The 23,862-nt window shown below is 32.5% G+C and overlaps 1 protein-coding gene across 12 annotated transcripts in view; it reads left to right on the top strand.

The window, feature by feature from the left end:
• Positions 1-22,100, top strand: part of LOC105197366 (histone-lysine N-methyltransferase 2C) — a 75,284-nt gene extending 53,184 nt beyond the window's left edge. For 10 of the 12 annotated variants that reach the window (XM_039459047.1, XM_026137690.2, XM_039459046.1 and 7 more), the window contains 11 exons: positions 102-7,428; positions 13,517-13,957; positions 14,253-14,523; positions 14,645-14,871; positions 15,136-15,353; positions 16,450-16,818; positions 18,306-18,656; positions 18,868-19,430; positions 19,589-20,054; positions 20,138-20,320; positions 20,527-22,099. In XM_039459047.1, coding sequence (XP_039314981.1) covers positions 102-7,428; positions 13,517-13,957; positions 14,253-14,523; positions 14,645-14,871; positions 15,136-15,353; positions 16,450-16,818; positions 18,306-18,656; positions 18,868-19,430; positions 19,589-20,054; positions 20,138-20,320; positions 20,527-20,619 — 10,509 coding nt within the window. In that variant the 3' untranslated portion in view covers positions 20,620-22,099. Of the gene's footprint in view, positions 1-101; positions 7,429-13,516; positions 13,958-14,252; positions 14,524-14,644; positions 14,872-15,135; positions 15,354-16,449; positions 16,819-18,305; positions 18,657-18,867; positions 19,431-19,588; positions 20,055-20,137; positions 20,321-20,526 lie in introns of all 12 variants that reach the window. The other 2 variants (XR_005576599.1, XM_039459045.1) reach the window with 2 other exon arrangements.
• Positions 22,101-23,862: the final 1,762 nt, after the last annotated feature.

Here is a 23,862-nt window from a genome sequence, read left to right as displayed (position 1 = left end):
ATTTATTAAAACATTTTTATATTATACAATAATAGACTCTTAATTTTAATTTCTAAATCTCAGTTTGTACTATATTTTCTTTTTTTTTTTTTTCTTTCCAGTCTCTCAATAGTAAGCTACGTCAATGTCGTAAAAATGGTACCGAATTGTCAGAGTCTGAAGCCGCTGAACTGCAACGGATTTCTAGTGAACAAGCCATTCTTCAGAAACATTTAGAGACTTCGCGTAAGCAGCACCGTCAACACGGCATATTACTCCAGGACTATCAAAATAAACAACAACAACGACAAACTCAATCCCAATCAAATGAACCTTGTTCTCCGTTGATGTCACCTTCTCAACATTCTCCAATGCATTCTCCAGCAGGATTAGTCTCTCAAAGTCCTGGTCCTAGCATGATTCAGCATTCACCAGCAACTCCATCAATTGTTCAACATAGTCCAGGCACACCATTGCTTCAACATAGTCCAGGCAACCCTCAATCAACAAATCCGGGTACAATGTCGCCTCATAATGTTCAGCAACAATCGCCAAGAATTGGCACTCCTCATTCTCAAGGTGACGAAAGTCCCTTTAGTCCTGGACCGATGCCTTCTCCGGGTTTATGTAATCCTAACACTACGCGAATGACGTCACCACAACATAGAACTATTATTGGCGGAAGAGTGGCAACTTCTCCTGGTGCTTTTACGCCGGAGACGCGAAATCAGCAACAGTTGATGGTTGATCAGAGTGTAAGAGTTCATAGTTTAACTCAGAGATTTGTCAGGCCACCAGAAGGGGCGCAGAGAAGAGGAGGTATCGTTTATCCGCAGCCAGGACAACAACAGTTGCTAAATCAACAACATCAGCAATTGTTGCAGAGGCAACAGATTATTCAACAGCATGAAAGTATCTCTCAAGATCAAGGACAAGGTACTATTGTTCGGGGGACACTGCAACGGCAGCAAGTTTTTCAGCAGCAGCAACAGAATAATATTTCTCAGGATGGACAGAATGTTATTACTCAAAGAAATTTGCAAATGGCTCAACAAAGACAAATTCTTCAGCAACAGCAAAATGATATTTTACAAGAAGGACAGACTGTTGTTGCTCAAAGAAATTTACAAACGGCTCGACAACAAATTATTCAGCAGCAGCAACAACAAGAATGCATTTCTCAGGATGCACAAAATGTTGTTACTCAAAGATCATTGCAAATGACTCAGCAACGACAACAAATTCTTCAGCAACAGCAATCTGAAGGTGTTTCTCAGGAAGGGCAAAGTTCTATTAACCAAAGATCATTACAAGTGGTTTCACAACTGCAACGGCAACAAGTTCTTCAACAGCAACAACAAAATGACATTTCTCAAGAAAATCACAATGTTGCTACTCAAAGAAACTTACAGATGGCGCAGCAACGACAGCAAATTCTTCAACAGCAACAAATTCTTCAACAACATGAAGTGGTCTCTCAGAGTATTTCTCAAGAAGGACAAAATTCTATCGGTCCTAGAACGCTGCAAATGATTCAGCAACGGCAGCAGATTCTTCAGCAACAGCAGCAACAACAAGAAGCTACTTCTCAAGATGGGCAAAATGTTACTGTTCAAAGACATTTGCAAATAGCACAACAACGACAGCAGCATGAAAGTGTTCCACAGAATATTTCTCAAGAAATTGGACAAAATGTTGTTCAAAGAACATTACAAATGACACAACAGCGTCAGCAAATTCTTCAACAACATCCACAACATGAAAATATTTCTCAAGATGGACAGAATACTGTTGCTCAGAGAAATTTACAAATAGCTCAACAGCGTCAACAGCAACTTCTTCAACAACAGCACCAACACGAAGATGTTTCTCAAGATGGACAAAGCACTATTACTCAAAGATCATTGCAACTGGCTCAACAGCGACCACAAATTTTACAGCAGCAACATGAAACTGTTTCTCAAGAAGGACAAAATATGATTGCTCAAAGATCTTTGCAATTAGCTCAACGGCAACAGATTCTTCATCAACAACAGCAACAGCAACAGCAACATGATGTTATTTCTCAAGAAGGACAGACTTCTATTGCTCAAAGATCTCTTCAAATGACTCAGCAACGTCAACAAATTCTTCATCAACAACATGAAGGTGTTTCTCAGGGTATTTCTCAAGAAGGACAAAATTCTATTGGTCCGAGATCACTTCAAATAGCTCAGCAACGACAGCACATTCTTCAGCAACAGCAGCAACGGCAATTCTTGCAAATGCAACAACAGCAACAGAAGCCTCCCAACTCGCCGATGATGTCTCAATCATCAAATTCCCCTAGTCCACAGCTGCATCAGCAACTTCAACAAGGTTATGGTCAGCCTCCAAGCTCACCCATGGTACAACAGACAACGATGGGTTCTCCGATGCTACAACAACAGTTAAATCCACCGTCACAACCTCCTAGTCCAATGAACAGGATTTCACCAATGCTTCATGGTAGTCATCACCATTCTTCGACTACTAATCAACCGCCCAGTTCTCCTATGATGCCTAGAAGTCCTATGGTAGCTGGGTCTCCTATGCAGATGCAGCGAAGACAGTCTACAGGAAATAGTCCGGCTATGCCAGATAGACCCCAGAGTGTAGAAAATCCTGGAACTCCAAGACCACCTCATACACCTCACAATTTTGTCCAACAAAATGCTAATTTAACTATAAGTGATCAGCAACAAGTTTCTCAGCAAATTTCTCAGGAACAAACTTCTATATCCGATAATCTTTCTAGGGGCGGAGGAAACTCCAATAATCCCTTAAATCCAATTCCTTTTCTTGATTTTGGGAAATCTGAATATTATAAATTAGGATTGAAGGGTGGTTCATCACGTGATCAAGAACAGATTTGTCAACAAGTTTTTCAGGAACAAGTTTCATCAGAAAATTCTACTAAAAACGGAGAAAATCCCAATAAATCTGCAAAGCCAGTGCAATTCCCTAATTTTGGACGGTTTGGATGGTTCAAATTAGGCTTACGAGGTGGGTCACCGATGTGGTCAAGCAAGGCAGAGAGTAGCAAAGGTGGAAAAGGGTCTGAAACATCCCAGGTGAAAAGAGATCAACCCACGGATGAGAAAGCTAATACTTCCACAAATCGGAAAACTACCAGAATCAGTTCGTTAGTCTGCGTCGACTATAATGACTTTGACGATGATTCCCATACACCACCACAGGCTTCGCCAACTTTGGAGGTAAAATCAGCTGCTCAAGGTTCTTCTTTAACTTCTTCGACTTTAGATAATGGATCTCTAACTTTGGAAAGTCCTGGAGACAAACTGGAACAGCTTCCAGATACGACAGATTATGATGATGACAAAACTATAGTTAATACCGAGGTGACTTTGAGTTCTACAGCTCAGCGAGATAGTGACGATATCACCGTAATTGAACAGTTCGGCGACTCGGAACTGGTTGATGTTATTTCAGGAACTTTAGAAGGTGATATGCATGAAGAATATGTTCTCTTTGAATCTGGAATGGTGGTAGACATCTCTCCTGATAGCAATGATTCTCTTTGTCACGCTTTAGTGAATGATGCTGGTCAAGGTGACGCATTAGTGCAGATTTTAGAGATTGAAAATTCTGAATCTCAATCAGAAGAACCGATTTTGAGTGATGAAGATTTAGTCTCGTCTCATTTAAGAAATAAAAAAGGCCTTAGACTCGACATAATGGGGGCTTTGCAGTCTGGAAAAAAGCTAGTCGCTGTAACTGATACTCCAGAGTCTCCGGATCAAGAAGAGCTTCGTGCTGATTCTTCTCCAGGTCCTTATTTGGATCAGTCTTCTGATCAAGAACTTATGGTATCTTTAGTAAGTGAATCTGAAGTGGTTATCATTGACCCCACGACAAAATCTCCCGAAGACAATTTTTCTAAAGGCTCCTGTGATGAAGAGATTGAAAAAACTGATAACATTATACAAACTGATGTTTTGAAAGAAAATGTATCTAATGAAGACACGACAGATGATCAAACCAAATCTTTAAAACAAAATAAAAGTCCTACAAACTTTATTTTTTCAAACAAATCTTATACCAAAATGCCAGTTTCAACTGTACACCCAACAAATATTAATATAATAGTCTCAAAACCAACGGTTTCCTTAACGAATACTGTAATTTCTTCAAATTCAACTTCTAGTTTAAAGTCTATTGGTTCTAATTCTCAATTGAATCAGGTTTCAGTTCAATCAATTGAAACAGAAACTAAAATGATAGATCAGTTTGACTTGAAAGAAATTTCTTCGAGCTCTTTCAGCAATCAGAAAAGTGTTAAATTAACGATGGCGAGCATTGTAGCGGATGCAAAAATTGCTGCGAAACTTAGTCAAACCGCTCTAGAGAATATCTCCAGTCCTCAACAAATCAAATTGAACCCGAAAATTATGAAAGTCAATGAAATACCAAATGTATTATTCTCAGAGAAGCCTTCAACAACCTTTTCAAGTTTGCCAAACACAACGGAATCTCTGAACAATCCCACGAAGTTAATACTAAGTGTACAGTCAACTTCTGTCACGCTTTCAACTCCGAAGATGTCAATTCCGGATTTGTCAAAAAAGGATATTATAAAGAGTAAGGAGAAGCTAACAGAAAATCAAGAAGGTGAAATAAAGAACAAAGAGGAGAAAGAGATTCAGGATAAAATCAAAGATGAGAGCGATTTTTCGGATACATCGAATACTTTTTCAGGATCAATTGATGAAAAGAAATCTGATCCGTTAAATACTACAGACGAATTGGAGAGTATGTTGGAGGCTATTCATAATCCTGCAGAAAATATTGAAAATAAGAATGATACTCCAACGACGACCTTAAAAAGAATGTCACCCGTTACTGATGATTTGTCGCTCGTTAACATTTTGGAAAATGACACTGAACCGGTGGAGAATGATAAAGAACAGAACTCTTCAAATTCAGATATGCAAAAAGCAACGAACAAATCAGAAGAAATTCAAAAAAGCATGGAAGGTGTTAATAATGACAAAAGTACATGTCCAAATGAAAAGAATTGTCAGGAAGAACTACGTACTGAAATGGAGAATTCCAAGCCATTTCTGCAGCATTGTTTGAGCGAAGAAAAGGCTTTAATGGAAGAATCTACTGATGATATTTTAGATATGTTATCCAATATTATTTCGTCAAAACCAGAAATGGCAAACAGTAGCGAGTTGAAATCGAGCCTAATTTACCAGATGCCAACTCCATTGGATACTTTGCCTTTAAATATTCTTCAGGACTCATTGATGGATTTAGAACAAGAAAATATCGAAAATGATCAAATTTCTTCAGCTGAAGCTAAGAATGAGGTAAAAAATCAAAATGTTGAAGTGAAAAAGAGTTCTCCAGCGATGAGTCAAGCTTCAAATACTTTGGTAGTTAGTACCGTGGCACAATTGCAAAAAAGCACGACAACAGTTCCTCATTTATCACCACTCTCAAAACCGACAGAATTGACTTCCAATGTGGCCAACGTGTCTCATCAATTGAGAACATTGCTATCATCCTTACAAAGTAATCAGACAACAGTAAATCAAACTGGAGTTGTCACCATGATTTCTTCAATGAAGTCTGGAAATATTTTATCTACTTCTAGCCCTTTGTCAACATTGAATTCAAGTAATATTCAGAGTGGAGTTTCAACGTTGACAAAATTAGATCAAGGTCGCTGTCAATCTAGTCTGATCAGCAACATTTCAAAAGATTCAGACTTGATAAAAGAGAAAAAAGAATTAAAGGAATGTAGTGGAGTTAGTACTACAGTTTCGAAGATTAGTAATAGTGAGCAAATTTTTAGGGTGACTTCTGCAACAGCTTTTCAGACTACTGCAGCTTCTAATCTTTCAAGTACTTCTTCAGCTGCAGTTACTTCTAGATCCGTTACAACCTGTATTTCCATTACTTCAAATGCCATGTTGAATGCTATGCTGGCCGGTACTACTTCCTTGAAATCCTCGATAGCTGGTCATGGTCGAAGTAACACGGTACCAACTCAGTCTGCCAATCTTTTATGTTCTGTTTTGCCATCGACTTCAATACAACGCTCACAAAATCTTCAGGCGATTCTTCAAGTCAGTTCAGGAGCTTCTACACCCTCTCGAGTACTAATAAATACTAGTTCAGCTGTAACTAGTTCAATGCAATGTATTAGGACCATTGTGCCACCTTTGGCAACTTCTAGTGGAGTTTCAAATACTCCCAGTATCCTTCAATCAACTTTATCGCAAGCTCCGAGTCCTCTTTTGACCTCTAATCAGAACCAGTATAAATCGTCTGGTCTTCTACCAATAGACAATAAACCTGCAGAACTAGAAAATCAATCTACGACAATGAAAAAAGATTCTGAAGAGTCTAAAATTCAAGAGAAGAGAGAAATAGATTCCAATAAAAGTTCTTCTAATACTTTAAGATTAGAAGAATCCCAAAATGTGTTGTTGAAGCAATTATTGCAAAATACAGCATGTGCTACGACATCTTCAGTATCTACGCAAGGACATACTCTGCCGAAAGTTCCTTCGTTGGAAGCACAATTAGCTCGACCAGTCTTACCTACACCACCATCTTTGCTTCCTCAGTTGCTGCACGAAACCCCGAAGCCAGTAATAAATAAACAAGTTCTTGCAAGAGAAACTTCTTTTTTATCGCATTCAGTAACACCCTTAAAAGTTCAAAGTTCACCAACTAAGGAAGAATCTGCTAAACCTCCTCCTCCATTATCGAGTTCGAGTACGACACAAAGAGTACAAACTGAAAGCTTGAAGCAACAAACGACAAAGTTAATTCCTACTTCTTCAGTAAGTTCTTCGGAAAATTCTGCATCAAATCAACAGCCAATTTCTTCAGCAACAACATCAAAAACGTCTTCGAATATTTCTACGAATCAACAAGAAACTTCTGGAAATCAGAACAAACTAGGAACTGGCATCAGTGAAGGGCCTCAGACTCAACAACGCGTTTCCGTTGCCATTTCGAAAGTTAGTTTGCAAACTAAACCATTGGTAACTTCTGGAATAGTTTCAAAAAGCGTCCAGTTAGTGACCAGTAACTCTAGTAATGTATCTGGACCACAAACTCAAATTCAACAACCTCAAAATCAAGCTCCAGTCGCACAGAAGCCAACAGTGGTACAAGTTCCTTCTTCGACTACTGTTCAGCAACAATCTGTTCAGCAACAAGTGCCTCATAGTCACGGGGCTGTCGCGGTTCCACCACAGACAGTTGTGGCGTCCGCCGTCCCATCGGGTTCCAACACAGTGCCTTTAGTCGAAGTGAAGAAGGAAATCGGTCTTGAGGATGTTTTGACTGCTACAGGCACAACGCCAACCAGTCAATTGCAGACGGATACCAAAGACTTTATTACTACCAAAGAGGAGCTCATTGACAGTGCAATGGATGATAAAACTGGTAAGTAACTCTATCTAAAATACGTTTTATTATTGTAATAATGAAATAAATGACAAATGATATAAATATCGAAAACAAGCAAAAATATATACGTTATAATAGTTGAATATCTAAATATTACAAGTTGTATACCACAATGTGTACAATGAATTACAGTACTAGTTTCGATTTGATTGCTGTCTTTTTCAACTGCATACATAAATTAGACAATTAATCTATATGTTTATTTGACAAAAAAGAAATATAAATTGTGCGTTGCCCGCGCTTCATTCTCATTGCTATTTTTATAGTTTATTTTGTTTAGATGATTAAATTAGCATATTTATTTAAAAACGATCAGTAATAATACAAAAACATGTTGCAAAGTTTAAGGACATAAAGCGATAACATGTGCGCAGATGTATCAATAACGAAAATAGAATGAAAAGATAAAATATCAGTGATATAAAACTGATGATCCATGATTAACTAAACTAATGAATTTGTGTGTGTTTCTGTAACCTATGAGTTAATAAACAAGTAAAAATATAATGTGACGATGCTGAAGTGACGGTGAAACTCACTCGACATTGGTACTGCAGATTTTTTTTCGACGGAAAATCGAGTGACTCGCGATCGTGCGCGGGGCGAAGAGTCAGGGAAATAGCGCTAAGGCTAGGCGAACAGACTAGTGCTCTTTGTCAAACGTACTCGTGAAACATTATCTGTTTTTGTCTTTGACTTCAGCGTCTGATGTAAGATCTCTCAACTACCACGTTACTGCTCTGTTGCTTTTCAAACTGATTTCGCATATTAATTTACACATTAAATTTTCAAAACAGAATTTTTTTTATATTAAAGCTTTTAGACTTATTCTAAAATTTAAAAGCACAGTATTGTTCTTTGTTGTAATTCCGAAGATGTACCATGCTTATTTTATACATACGAAGTCTCAAATATCCATGCGTAGCAAATGTTGACTAACAAAACTATTTATAATTTTTTTTTGTTTTTTATATAAAATTGTAGTCTGCATTCTTCATTATTATCTATACTTTAATTCTGTAAAAGGATTTTTCAATCCATGTCTTCAATAAAAAGAACAGCTCATCCAAAAATATTCGCGTATACAGACTACAGCATCGCCTTGTATAATATGTGTGTATTTGTTTATAATATTATATTGGACCACGACGGAACGTTTCAACCTTACTTGATCTCCATCAATTGTTTAATATTCGACATAAATCTAAATAAGTTCATAATAACATTGTTTAAAAAATTATGCATTAATAATAAAATTGACAGTTTTTATAATTATTTGTAATTCATTGAAATCATGGTCATTGCACCAAGATTGGACAATATTTTTTTTAATTATAGAAAGTTTCATAGTATGCAATAAACCGATTTTTAGAACTAAATAAATGATAATAAAAATAGTAGATAAATTTATAAATATTTACAAGATTCTTCAAACTGCGTGTCGTATATTTGCCGGACTTGTAAATTATGTATAATATGTTTATAAATTTATTTGAAAAATTATTGAGTATAAAGAAATACTTTCGACCGGCATTGCTATTTTCGTTATTTAATGTTTTGATACACTTTCTGGTCTCATTAATATTTATTTATATTAAAACAAATTTCAAAGCCGTCATAAATTCGAAATATTGGTATTTTTAATGTACTTATTTAATGTATTGTTAGTCTAATGTACTATATATTGTTGTCATTGCTTTTCGGATCATTTGACTGCGAAACGCCGATCGGACTATATCACTCTGCTCACTCTTAAATTTCAAGTACTCCTAAATAACGAATATTTGCTATTGTTGCAGACCGTATTTTTGAAAACATACGAATAACTTTTATATGCGAAAGTAACAAAATAGTTAATGAGAAAATACTATTGAATAATTCTATTGACTATTTTGCCACTTCGTATATGTAAGTTATTCGCATGTTTTCAAAAATAGGGTCTCTGGTTTTAAAATTTGTGCTGTGGCTTATTTTATACGTCGGTATTTATAGTAAGTAACCGGCACTGATTGCATTCTTGAAATTCTACTGAAAAACGTACAATCAATTTTACAAATATCTATAAAATTTTCCATGAACAATGCGTTTTTTGACTCACTCAATATATTTGCTCAAGTTGTCAGATATTTTAAAAATGAATCGGACTTAGAGTCTGTCACACAGGAGCATCGATAAGATTGCTTTAAGAGAAAACTATTATCTTTGCTACTGTGGTATTTGTTGAAGGATAGGAAAGATTACGATGCTTTGGTTAGAGATGTCAGTATTACTTTCCATTGTAATAAGAACACTGCCTCGAAACGTTTAGCATACAGTGCACTCATTTTGGAAATCACGTGTTCTTGTCACAATGGAAAGTAATATTGGCGTCTCTAACATAAAGCGTAGTATTCTTTCCTACCCTTCAACCACAATAGGAGAGTTATTTAGTAGTTTTCTCTTAAAACACTTTAGCCGATGCTATTGTGTAATAAACTGTATATTTTAAAAATACAAACTTGTATTAAACATTTCAAAAATTATCGACTAATATTTCAAAACTTTATCCATTCTCAGGAGGAGACGACGAATTGGTTGCATCTTATTGACTGAAGTTATACAACTTTTACTGACTTTTATCTGCTTGACTGGTTTATTGTTGTCATATATATTACATTTTTGTTCTGTTTTTATTATTTATTTATTGTTCTAAATGTTGGTTTATCGCATATTAGGGAACTTTTTGTAATTAAAAAAAATAATGTGCGGTCTTGACGCAATGGACCAGTTTAATGATTTATAAATAAATGTTAATCTTATTAATCACTACATAATTTTTGAAATTGTTGAACTTACCTAGACGTCTGAGGACCAAGTAAGGTTCAAATGTTCTGTTGCGTTCCAATAAAACACTTGTGGCTATCATCGAAACTAGAATTACTCATCTTTTGAATAAATAAATAAATAAACAAATGGCGTTTGTTTAAAAAAATAAGTTTTATTTTTATTTTTTTTTTGTTTTCGATCTCTGAAAAAAATATAATAAATGATTGTTTATGGTTTAGCATCGTATTTTTATGATATTTTGTTGAAATTGAATTTTGAAATTGAATGCTAATGAATCAAAGAATTAACCGGTCGGTTAGACAAACGCTTTAACGAAGATTGGTGAAAGAGGCACTAAAAGGAAAAAGAGTGAGAAAGAAGATTTGGATATGATTGGCGGAGAAAAATGATGAGAAGAAATGGACTTATCAGAGACGTACGGATAAAGAAGATACAAGGGCCGCATTCCAGTATATACTATCGGTACTAAAAATCCACAGTTCATGTTACGTATAGATTTTCAGTACTGGCAGTATAGTATGTATATCAGAATACAGTCGCGATTCGTGCAAGTGCCAGTACAGGATGTAGAGAGTAAAGATAATAATAACAGAATTGATGACGATTATAGAAGAATAGATATATATAAACTTTAAAGATATATTAAAGAGGATTAGTGAAATTGACGCGACTAAAATCTATGAATACAATCGATCTACGTGTGTGTCCTTATATCGAACGGTATGAGAATACACACGTAGGTCCAATTAAGGATATTTTCAAAGTAGTTAAAGGCAAAATGGATATAAAGAAAGGTAAGAATTTGTTAAAAATATACAAAATTTCAACGAAATTAAATATCTAGTGGTATTAAAATGATTAGCGGAGATTAAATTTATTGATAGCAAAGATAGTAATTTTTATTTAGATGCATTGGTTAAGGAAGATTGCGGTTTAAAAATTACTATTGACTAGAACATGGTAGCTTGTACTACGCACGCGTCTTTTTCCCACAGCGATCTTTTTACAATTTTTATATTTGTATAAATTGAATAATTAATCAATTATATAATTACATTAATAATTATAATAATTAACTGTTTATATAATTATTACATTTATATTAATTAACAATTAAACAATTATTAAATTATAAATTTACAATCAATCGGAAATGCGGGAAACAGGCTACAAATTAGATAACATGTTAAAATTAAAATAGGATTATAATAGCGTGGCTGTATAGAGGTGACTTGTAAAGGTGTTACCGATTGATCATTTATGAATTCTGGGACACTATGGACATTACGGATCACAAGGATATTTTAACCGTTTATCACATACAAGCACTGGAACGCTCAGTTCACATCTATTTTTTGGTTAATTGCATATAGGTGCATATAAAAGTTGACTTTGAAAGTTGATTTCCTGATTTTTCACAACTGATTTTTACAACTTTTTAGATTATATTCATATAGTTACTTTCTCAATTTTATTGAATACACTTTTGTGAAAGACTTGAAATGTGTTAACACGTGGTATATCTTAGCGCTGCATCATGGTCATCTTTATTTTATTTCTACATTACGCTACTCAATGTGGCAACGTTGCATTAACTGATAATAGCTTGCCTACCACGGCTTACTAAACTGAGCAACAGTACTAAATTTTTTCAAACTTATATTTTTTAATATTTTAAATTTTGAAATAACGGGATGAAATAATGGTCAATAACAGAGTAAAATGATCATGTAATTTCCTAGTGCGGAAATATGAAAAGTAAAAATTTTGTATCATTGAGTTAAGTTTTCAATTTTTACGTTTCTGTCATAGGAAAAGTTACATTGATTAATATCTTGTTTTAATTAATGTATCTAAAGAATAAAAAAGTTATTGCAAAATAAATTTTTTATTATCCTGTATATATTTTTAATTATTTAAATGTAAGTTATTTAAATGAATTAAAATAATTTTTATTTTGAATTTTATAATATTAAAATATTACAAATACAAAAATCAAATATTTTTATTGACATAAAATCTTTATTGTAGTATTATTTTCTTTATTGCAAACCACAGCTCGTGTGCTTGGTATCTTATTTTTCTGAAGAATATTTTTTAATTACTTTTCTCATAACTCTTCTTTTTTTTGGAAATAAAAACGAACTTTCTTTTTTTGTTATATAATTGTTTCTACAGCCAGGAATACGACATGTGTTAGGCATATTTTGTAACTAAAAATAAAATAAACATAATAATGATTTTTATAGTATTAATTTGCTGAATTTGCCAAAATATTTGTTTAAATTGTTGACAATTCGACAAGAAGACAGGCTTTATTAAGCAAGAAAAAACCGAGGATTAAAAAACAATTAATGTATACGGGTGGAGAAAACTCTGCAGTCAAATCGAAACTAGAATCGTAATTTATTATTTAATATTGTACATTGTACGTAATTTATAATATATTTAAGACTCCTGACTTCTCAGCCGAGAACTCCGCGTTGACGGTAGCGACATTCCGTCGCGGACAAAATTAGAAATAATACGTGAAACGTGACAGATTGACGATGAGATGTTGTCGTGCGTGTCATTTTATTATTATGTGTTTCATTGTAAAAATATGACTTGTCTCGTATTTACCAAATTCGTAAAAATGGACTGCGAGTAAAGTTTCTTTGAATTTTATATATAAAAGTACATATTTCACTCCTTTCAATAGCTATCCGTGTATTTTCCTGTCTGAATAGATATCACTTTACGTGCTTTTTACGACTATTTACTGACTGCTAGGCGAAAAAAGGATAGTCGTGACCGATATTTAGAAGTGTTTTAAAGCCATCTGATTAATCTGTTTTATCCAAATTGGCTTTATTTACAAATGGCATGTTTGACAAAATTACGTGTCATTTCACGCCATTTCTCGCAATTACTGAAGTCACAACTTCAATATTGCCACGGCGAGTACTCAGGAGCTTTAACTATTATAACATTCATATTTTTGCTGTATATTATTTTTAATTTTTTTTGGTAACTGTATGTCACAATATTATCTTTTCTTTTTATTTATATTTATGTTTATACTTACGTTATTATTTGTTAAGAAGAAATTATATTTTTTACAATTTATATTTTTTTACATATATATCTATTTTCTTTAATTTTTAAAATAAAATTATATTAAAATTTGTAAATATAATGTTGAAATTTTAATAAATATAATTCATAGTAATTAAATTATAATCTGAAATATTTTTAGATCTTAAAAAATTGAAGAGAAGGCAATATCAACAGAAAAGAAAACAGAGCCAGGGTAAAGATGCTGCAACTGCACCTCAGAAAAAACGTTCTCGTAAAGTTTCGCGCCTCGATGAGGATTATGATACGTTTGTGGACAATTTAATGGCCCAATTGCGGCAGCTTCAGCCGATGGTTGTTCTAGAACCTCATCTAAGTCGTAATTACGGGGTGTGTCCGATCTTTGGCTGTGGGGATCTTGCTAAGATTGGAAGTCAGAAAGATTATAACTCTAGAATTGGCGATTTGTTTGGAAATTATGGATCAGCCAGTTTACCTGGAATTTCTGATTATTATAATACACAGCCATTCGGAGAACTAGATCCTCTGCCACCTCAACAACCTTCGACTACACAGAGAGGATTTTATGATCAGGAATTTCCGCCTTTGAAGTTGGATGATAGTAAGCATTTATCGCATTACAATTTATATTTTATTTTTATAAATAATGTGATTATAAACCAATTTAAAGTATGAATTATTTCAATTTTAAAAAGTTTATGAGATTTAGAAAAGAAAAATAACAAAAAGAACAGGAATAAGAATAGAAGAAAAAAATAAAAGTAATATTAATAAAATAGTAAAAATATTGTACAAATATAATGAATATATAATAATATAAATATGTATATTGCTCTAAGTATAAAAATATAAATACTTGTATACAAAATATTAAATAGAAATGTTTTTTTGTTTAGCTGATGATAAAAAAGAGAATATGACGATAAATCGTGATGTAGACTCTCCCGATACCATTGTGAGTTCGTCTTCGCCTGAATGTGTTATACCAGAATTTATGCATCGTTTCCCTGGATTGCGATTGATTGAGGAAGAATCGGATGAAGAAGCGGAATGGCTGAAACGTGTATCACCCGTAATACCTCTGATTTCGCCGATTCCAATCAGATTGAAACCTACTTACTTAAAAGATGCAGCTAAACAAGATAAGGAGAACCTTGGAATGCCAAAGTATGTATATTTATTTTTATCTTTATTTATTATTATTTAACATATACACGCACACGTACATATATTTTGTTATTGTCTATTAATATATGTGATATATTTTTTATCATATGTAATTCTTCAGGCTTGGCAAATCTCCTCCGATTCCTTTACGAGAAAGTGGAAATGTCACCGTGACTTTAACTTTGAATAGTCAAGCTGCCGATGATATAATGGGTGTACTTAAGGATCTTGCTAATATTCTGAACATAACACCACCTGCTGGTTATCAAATAGTCGAACGAACTACTACTCCTCCCAGTCAGAAACTAGGATTATACAGGACAAAAGGAAAGGACGGCAAAGAGGGTAGTACGTAATTAATATAATAATTACTTGCTAACAAATAAAAAACATTTATGAAGATATTTGAAAGATATGATGAAATATATACGTGAATCAAATATTGAAACAAATCTGTTATATGAAAAAAGAAAAAGTTATAGATTATGAAGAATAAAGATTATAAGAAAAAAATAGAGTATTAATTAGAGTATAAATAAAATAAAGTTAGTTAAAAATTAAAAGCTTTAATTAAATATTAAAATGATTTGTAAAAATATATTTATTTTTTAGCTCCAATCGATATACAAAGCATTCTGAATGGTGCAGCGAAATTTTGTCGTCATTGTGATGTTGTGATACTTAACAGTTTAATTCGAAAGAAAGTATCGGATTTACCATTTTTGAGCAAAGAAGAAGCTGAACCAGGCGATGAATTGTGCTTTTGTTCGGCGGCTTGCTATATGCAATTTGCACTTATGCATCGAACACCTTCCAACACTCAGGATAAGGTTTACAAGAAATATCTTTTTGTATTGTAAAATATTCTATGAGTTACAGAAAAAAATTGAATATGAAAAATTTTATTTTATAACAAATTATCCTAAATAATAAGTAAAAATTAGTAATATTTATAATTTTATAATTAACTTGTACCACATAAATTTTATAAGTTAAATATAAATATGTTAATGATATTGGGTGCTTTCCAACAAGAGACACAGGCGACACTGTGTAACACAGTGTCTACATTGGTGCTTTCCAACTATGACACAGAGAGACACAGAGCGACACTGCAAAACACAGCTTAATCTTAAGTTTGGCCGTGTCAGCCATCAATAGTGCCAACACATCGGGCAAATAAATTATTTTTTCAAGTGTGCTACTGGTACATTTTAGTCATGTTCAGTTATGTTTTGTCGCCTTAACATACAAAATTAAAATTATAGTTTGAACTTTTCGTTTCTTTACATACTACATTTTTAAATTAGCACAATGGACTTATATTTTTACTAAAAATGTTTCGTGTTCGAAAATAACGTACCAGACCCAGAATTCTTAGATGGTAATCAATATTCATTATTTTTATTTAAAGAATTGTAAGCCTAAGAAACAATGCATTCGTTGATTATTCATTATTCATGCGTATTTCATCGGATTAATTTGCATGTTTATTCTTTTGTCGGCATTGTAAAGAAGTTATTCCTACGTTGGATAATGTAAAATTCCTTCTTTAACGGGTCTAGATTTTCTACGGATAGATTTCTGATTCAATTTGAATCTATTTTTTTACTAAGTCAGTCTTTTACGCACTCTAGTGACCGTGTTTGGTAACTTATCTGTTCCAATTAGACTACACAACTGTGTTACACTGTGTCTCTCTGTGTGACACTGTGTCACATTGTGGCACTCTTGTTGGAAAGCACCCATTATTAATGGTGATACATAATATTACGACATTTGTTAATGATATTAACTTACAGAAAAATATTTTATATGAAAAACAATATGTATTTATTATACATACATATATACATATACATATATATATATATATATATATATATATATATATATATATATATATAAAATTCTGTTATTTTGCAGGCTGCGACAATAGTAGACCATCTATGCCATAAAACAGAAACAAAAATATTAGAAGATGATTTGAAGAGTCTGAAGAAATTCCCCATCAAACTTCAACAGCAGCAAATGGAAAGGCTTGAGAATATAGAAATCGGTAATGAACCAACAACGGAGATCAAAGTGAAAGCTGAGAAGTTGGATAATGTTGAAAATATAGAAAATGAAGAAAAACGGTCGAAGAAGCATTTGAGTAATGATGAAATCAATGATTCTATTGAACCCCAACCACCTGCGAAGATTTGGAAAGGCTTGAGATATAAAACGTGGTCGATGGGAGCTGTGCAACCTGCTACTAAATTCAAGAAACCTACTGATAGAGAAATTACCGAGGTAATTAAGTGTTCAATAATAATTTAAAAAGTTTATATAATATATATATATATATATATTTTTTTTTTATGTTAAAAATTTTATATGAAGTAACTACCCTGTATGGCCTACCTAAGCTTTGCAATTTTTTGTAATTTTTTGATGAGTCCAAAATTAAAAACTGATAGCTATATTCAAAGTAGGAAACATTTCTAAACATTAATTTAAAATATGGGACAGTTTTAAATATTTACGTGAATACAGTGAAGATTTTTAGAAAAAGTCATTTAGGTTGTGTTGGGTACATATGTATTCAATATGGTACTAATTGTACATTTTCTTCTTTTGCACAAAGTGTTTAAAAAATAGACAAGTAATTTGTTGTTACATTTGTAAGTTTATTAACATATTTAACGATATATTAACATATAGGAGTACATTATTTTGGTCAATAATCCATTAACTAAATAATTGACTTATCTTAATTTTTTCACATTAAAACCAGGCTTTTGACTCGAAGTTTAGTAGGTGGATTAAAATTTATAATTTGAAATAATAAAAATACTGAAAAACCATTACAATTGATGTGTACTCATTGTTGATCTAAACTGTATTGGTTCTACCTTACAAGGTTTTCTTTTTTGTAAATAGGACGTTATGATGAAAATATACATTTAAATACAGTGTCCATAAAGTTGGATAAGAAGACTGAACTTCATGCTCAGAGAGTAGCAAAAGTAGACCCGAATTTCATCCTAAAAATGAGTTTGGTATTTGGTCACTCGCGTCGCATGATCGTTAATACTACCATTTCTGTTGGTTCTAAGCATGATGGATACTCCCACCACTGGTTCTAAGGATTATTAACCAATAGAAACGGTAGTATTAACGATCATGCGACGCGAGTGACCAAATACCGAACTCATTTTTACGACGAAATTTGGGTTCACTTTTGCTACCCAAAGTTCGGTCTCCTTATCCTACTTCCTACGACAGTGTCGTAAAGTACTAATGTAGAGCTACAATAATATAAACTGCGGACATAAATAATCATCACTCGATAATTACAGAAAGCAGTAACTTTTCTATGAAATATTAAATAAATAGATCATAAGAAATGTAATCAAGAAATTTTTATTTTTGACAACACTATCAACAATAAAATATACAAACAGTCAACTGTTGCAAATAAGCCACGTTAACAGCTTGTACAGCATACTAGCGTTATTTGTTCAATTCATTGCATAATTACAGAAACAGCAAGTAGATCATATTGGATACTAGGCCATATAGAGTATAAATACATGAAATTCATGCATCACTTGACACAAAATCGTGGTGTGTGCGTGTGCGTGCGTGCGCGCGCGTGTGTGTATGTATATATATACGATTTTGTCAAATTATACATGAATTTATTTAATTTAAACATTTATTCTTTAATATTTAATAAACATCAAAATTTTATCGTAAAATTATATGTAGAAAATATAAATTGAATTTTTTTCTAGACGCTGTTTCGTATGGGAATTGCAGTAGCTCCTGCAAAAGCCGAAGATACTCGTCGTTGCGTATTTTGCAAGAGTCAGGGCGACGCAACAGCCGATGGGCCAGCCCGACTACTCAACTTCGATGTGGATAAATGGGTACATCTCAATTGTGCATTATGGTCTAATGTAGTATATGAGGCACAGAGCGGTGCACTCATGAGATTGGACGAGGTCCTGCAGAACAATCTTGTACAAATTTGTATTGTTTGCGAAAAATCTGCTGGTACAGTCAAGTGTTACAAGCCGAGATGCACCAACTGCTATCATCTAGTATGCGCCATCAAAGAGGGTTGCGGTTTTTACAAAGACAAGGTAATTGTAGATTAATGTTAAGTCATCTAATATTATATTTAATACAATGTAATATGTAGCAAACATAAAAACTTTTAAATTTAAAAGGATATTTTTATTAATATTATCAAGTTCTATTAAATTTTTTATTTTTATACATTTTTAGTTCTTTTATTCTTTTTTTAAAATGCATTTTATCGAATAAATACATATAATCGAATTTTTCTTCCAGACCATGGCTTGTCCTCAACATCTTATAAAAGATAAAGATAAGGAACTAACCACACTTTCCGTCTACCGTCGCGTCTACGTTCAACGCGATGAAAATCGTCAAGTCGCCGCGGTGATGCACCATTCTGACAATAAACATTTACTTCGTGTGGGTTCCCTTATCTTTCTCAGCGTCGGCCAGCTACTTCCTCATCAGTTGCAAAACTTCCACACACCAAATTATATTTATCCAGTAGGCTACAAAATCGTACGTTTCTATTGGAGTATGCGTAGGCCGAACAAACGTTGTCGCTATGTTTGCTCGATCCACGATGTCTCTGGTCGTCCGGAATTCCGTGTCCTAGTTCAAGAACCTCTTCAAGAGGATGTCGAATTGAGAGACGCTACTCCACGAGCGGTTTGGAGTCGAATTTTGGAGCCACTGGCAGAATTGAGAAGAAACACGAACTCTGTTCAATTATTCCCGAGATATGTTTCAGGAGAAGATCTGTTTGGTTTGACAGAGCCAGCAGTAGTGCGGGTACTGGAAAGCTTGCCTGGAATTGAGACTTTAACCGATTACAGGTGAGAACCTGATTCTATTTTTAATTTCGATAAATGTGATAATAATGAGGGTTTTTCGATAATAACTGTGTTTCAATTTTCGCTTTTGCTACTAACTTTTAAAAGATATTGAATTTTGAAAAACAGTAGCGGAAACATTAACGATTTTTTATTTTCAGATTTAAATATGGTCGTAATCCGTTGTTGGAGTTGCCTCTGGCTATCAATCCAACCGGAAGTGCACGGACGGAGGCACGGTTGCGCAATCAGCTACCGTGGAAACGACCGCACACACAACGCACAGGAGGTTTTGCTTCACGTGGAGTGCCATTCGGTTTGCCAACCTGTGGTGCTGCTGCAACGATGGGTGGTGGGGTCTCTTCAACATTAGTTGCAGCAGCTGCTGCTGCCGGCGAAGCTGCCTCCTGCCCTTACTCGAAGCAATTTGTGCACTCCAAGAGTTCGCAGTACAAAAAGATGAAGCAAGAATGGCGTAATAATGTTTATTTAGCGAGATCAAAGATTCAGGGTTTGGGACTCTACGCAGCGAGAGATTTGGAAAAACACACAATGGTGATCGAATACATTGGGGAGATCATTAGGACAGAGTTGGCAGAAACAAGAGAGAAGCAATATGAGGCTAGAGTGAGTATAGAAATTCTTTCGTTTATATGCAATTAATTAATCTTATTTTATATAATATTAGAATATATTATTTGTTTTTGCAGAATCGTGGTATATATATGTTTCGATTGGATGAAGAGCGAGTAGTGGATGCAACTTTGTGTGGCGGTCTCGCTCGCTACATCAATCATTCCTGCAATCCCAACTGTGTTGCTGAAATCGTTGAAGTTGAGCGTGATCTCAGAATTATCATCTTTGCCAAGCGCAGAATTTCACGTGGCGAAGAAGTAATTCTACATTCCTTTAAGAAAAATGAACATTTTTTATTGCGCTTTATTATTTTCCTTATTTGAAAATTATATTTCTTCATAAATCCTCTCTCTTTCTCTCTTTCTTTCCTTTTCTGCATCCATATCTAAAATATAATTATTATAATTTTAATTATTTTTTTATTTTTTATTATGTTGTGTTATATTTATCTCTTTTTTTGCAGCTGGCGTACGACTATAAGTTTGATATTGAAGACGACCAACACAAAATCGCATGTGCTTGCGGTGCACCTAATTGTCGTAAGTGGATGAATTAAAAAAACCAGGACGATGACCAAGAATAGAGAGAAGAAACAAAAAATAAAAAAATAAAGAAGAAAACTCAGTCTCTCCACCCTGCCCATTGTTATCATTGTTGCTATGTTATATAAGGTAGGAAGTTGTATAGAGATAATTTCTTTCATGGACGATGAAGATATATAGTGAAAATAAATTCTATATATAAATATATAAATAGAAAATAAAGTTTATATTATATACTATATGTATTTTGTAGATATATAGATATATATTATATAGCTATGATCATGTATACTATATATCTATATATATCTATAGACACATTATACGGATATGAGACAAGCACTAGGCCACTGTAATTTAATTTGTAAAGTGCCATTGCGCAATACTAATTAGATAATTAACCCCGGATTTCCTTCTCCATTATTTAATAACATAATATGATTTGATAGTAAGATTATTATATATATAAAAAATGAAAATGTAATAAAATTATACAATAGTTTTCTCGGATTTTTAAGAAACTTTAAGAAAACTGTACATTCTTAATTGTACTATATAATTAAGAATTATAATTTTTACATTTAAGTTCGAAGAAGAAACTGATAAAGAATAAATTATATTTATGCAATCTAGAAACCAAGATTTTAAAAACTTTAACTGATATAGAGAGGAATATATTATTTTTAAAAATGTGCATTTTTCGTTTTTATTAATTAAACAATATTGCAATATTTTTATTTTTTTTGGCTTCTCTCCTTGGCAAATCAGTTGAAGAATTAATTTATTATGTTTTTCTTATAATAAATGTGCGCGAGTGAACGAGCGAGCGAAAGAGAGAGAGCGTTAAGATAAACCTTTTTTTAGTTTATAGGAGTAATCCAGGGTTAAAAACTAAGGGTTAGAAGAAGTTGTGGTGCTAATCAGAGACGCCATCACATTCCTCCAAAGTGTTGTAAAAAATATATATATATATATATTATAGTTGTCGTTATATTAAGAAAAAATATCGATTGCTTGTATATTATTGTATACGAGATAAGAAAAAAATATTGAAAGATCGGGAAAGAAACTGAATTGTACGCGAATAAGAGAAGAGAAAGAGAATTACAATCTTTGTGCTTTCGGTCTGATGATGATTTGTTGTAATATAAAAACATTTATATTATATAATAATTATTATCATCATCATCATCATCATCATCATCATCATCATCATCGTCATCATCATGTATAATGATATAGACACACGCGTACCGTGTGCACCGCACTGCTTCTGTATGTGTGTGTGTGTGTATGTGTGTGTGTATGTGTGTGTGCGTGTGTGTGTGTGTGTGTATGTGTGTGTACACACACACACGAAGTAGTTTTATTTTTGAATCACCCATATATGTAAAGCGCAATTGAGAAAATTTCAAACGATTTGGAAGAATTATATACGATTATTATACCGATTTCATTATGCGACTGATTTTTAATAAAAAAATATTCCCTTTTCCATCTCTTTTTAATACCTAACTTTTTGTTTTATATTGCGGAATTATTTTCAAATTATTAATGTTAGAAGTTATTAAATATATATAAAATAGTTATTTATATGATTATTTTATTTTAATATCTACATAATCATATTTACAAAGGTACATATGATAATAGTAATACATAAATATAAAACGCAGTCATTTCTTTCAGAAATTCATTATATCCATCAATGAACATTCTCAAATTATAACAATAATAATAATATAATAATTAATAAAAATATATTTACATATATGTTTACAATGGCAGCAACTCGAACTATACAAAGAAATCTTATTTCTTTTAATTTATTTACTAGTTATTCAATGAATAAACGTGCTATTTCAAATTTTTATAAAAAATTAAAAGTTGTAAATATATGTAAATGTAAAGTTCCAAAATATGTGTGCATATATATCTACACGCAAAATTATTGAGAAACGGAATATTTAGTAGAATGTATGTAAATGCAATTCTTTGGCCTCTTTTTTTGCATCCTAACGATTTCATATTTATTATTCGTCCATACAGAATTATAAAATATTTTAAGATAATTTTGTAATAATTTTCATTAACATACTATATTATGCAATGAAGAATTTACTAGTTCATTATCATCGTTATATTGAAACAAATTTTTGCATATTGGCAATTTTCTTTCAATGGTTATTTCATTTTCGGTACACGATATTTTACTACAGTCAGTCTTAAATAATATTTCGCGTAAATACGTAAAGAGTCTAGCCTTATTTCTTATCAAATCAATTACCTTTACTAAGAAATGAGAAGATTGCCTAATCTTGCAAGGCAAAATTTTAGTTATCCTTTTCTTATCTTGTCCTTATCCTTTTCTATAATCTTCTATAACATATTTCTGATTATTTTTCTCTGTAACTTTGAAAAATTTTAAATAATTAGAAAGAATAAAGATTGCTTATTAATATTTTTTCTTGGATATATTTTCAAGACGCAAATTTATTTTGTAAATTATATGAAAATATTTACAAACTAATTAAACTAAACCCCTTTTTTAAATTTGTCAAGAGGAATGATCATAGGAAAGCTTTTATAATAATTTGATTTTTAATATCTTTTAAAGCATGCGATTTCTTCATTTTAAAGTAATGAAGTTTAATTATAAAAAAATCATTTATGAGAAATAAGGAGTTAAAATAGGTACCAGATGAAAGATCTTATTGAGTTAAATACAACTATATGTTTTATTTTGTACCATTTCAAAGTTTGTAAGATTCCAAATTCAAAGCAGCTTTTACTTTAAAAAAATATGAAAACATTAGAGTTTTACGGCATATAAGGACTTGTTTGAAAGTTTATGAATTCTACTTTCTAATAGATAAGAAATTGCATTAAAATCTTAAGAAAAACCTGGAAATCCAAATGTTTCAAATCGAAACTCAAATATGGTTTATGGTAATTTCGGCTTTTGTACTTCCGATTGGTTTTTGGTAATTAAAGTATCATCAATTGATTTTTCGTACACAAAAACAAAAATAACATTTAAATCTGTTAGTTTAATTGTATAGAAATATATGATAGGCCTGATTTATATGATGATAGCGTCGCATATAATAAAAAAACTGTTTTGAATTTGGAATCTTTGGAACCTTATAATTTTGGAATAGAAAATTAATGCCAAATAAAACATATATTTGTTTTCAACTTAGCGAAAGTTTTCATTTGATATCTATTTAATACTTTTATTGTATACTCTCTAGATT

This window comes from Solenopsis invicta, chromosome 16, assembly GCF_016802725.1.
Source record: "Solenopsis invicta isolate M01_SB chromosome 16, UNIL_Sinv_3.0, whole genome shotgun sequence".
Classification (NCBI taxonomy): Eukaryota; Metazoa; Arthropoda; class Insecta; order Hymenoptera; family Formicidae; genus Solenopsis; species Solenopsis invicta.
This window is presented reverse-complemented; position numbering and strand designations above follow the sequence as displayed.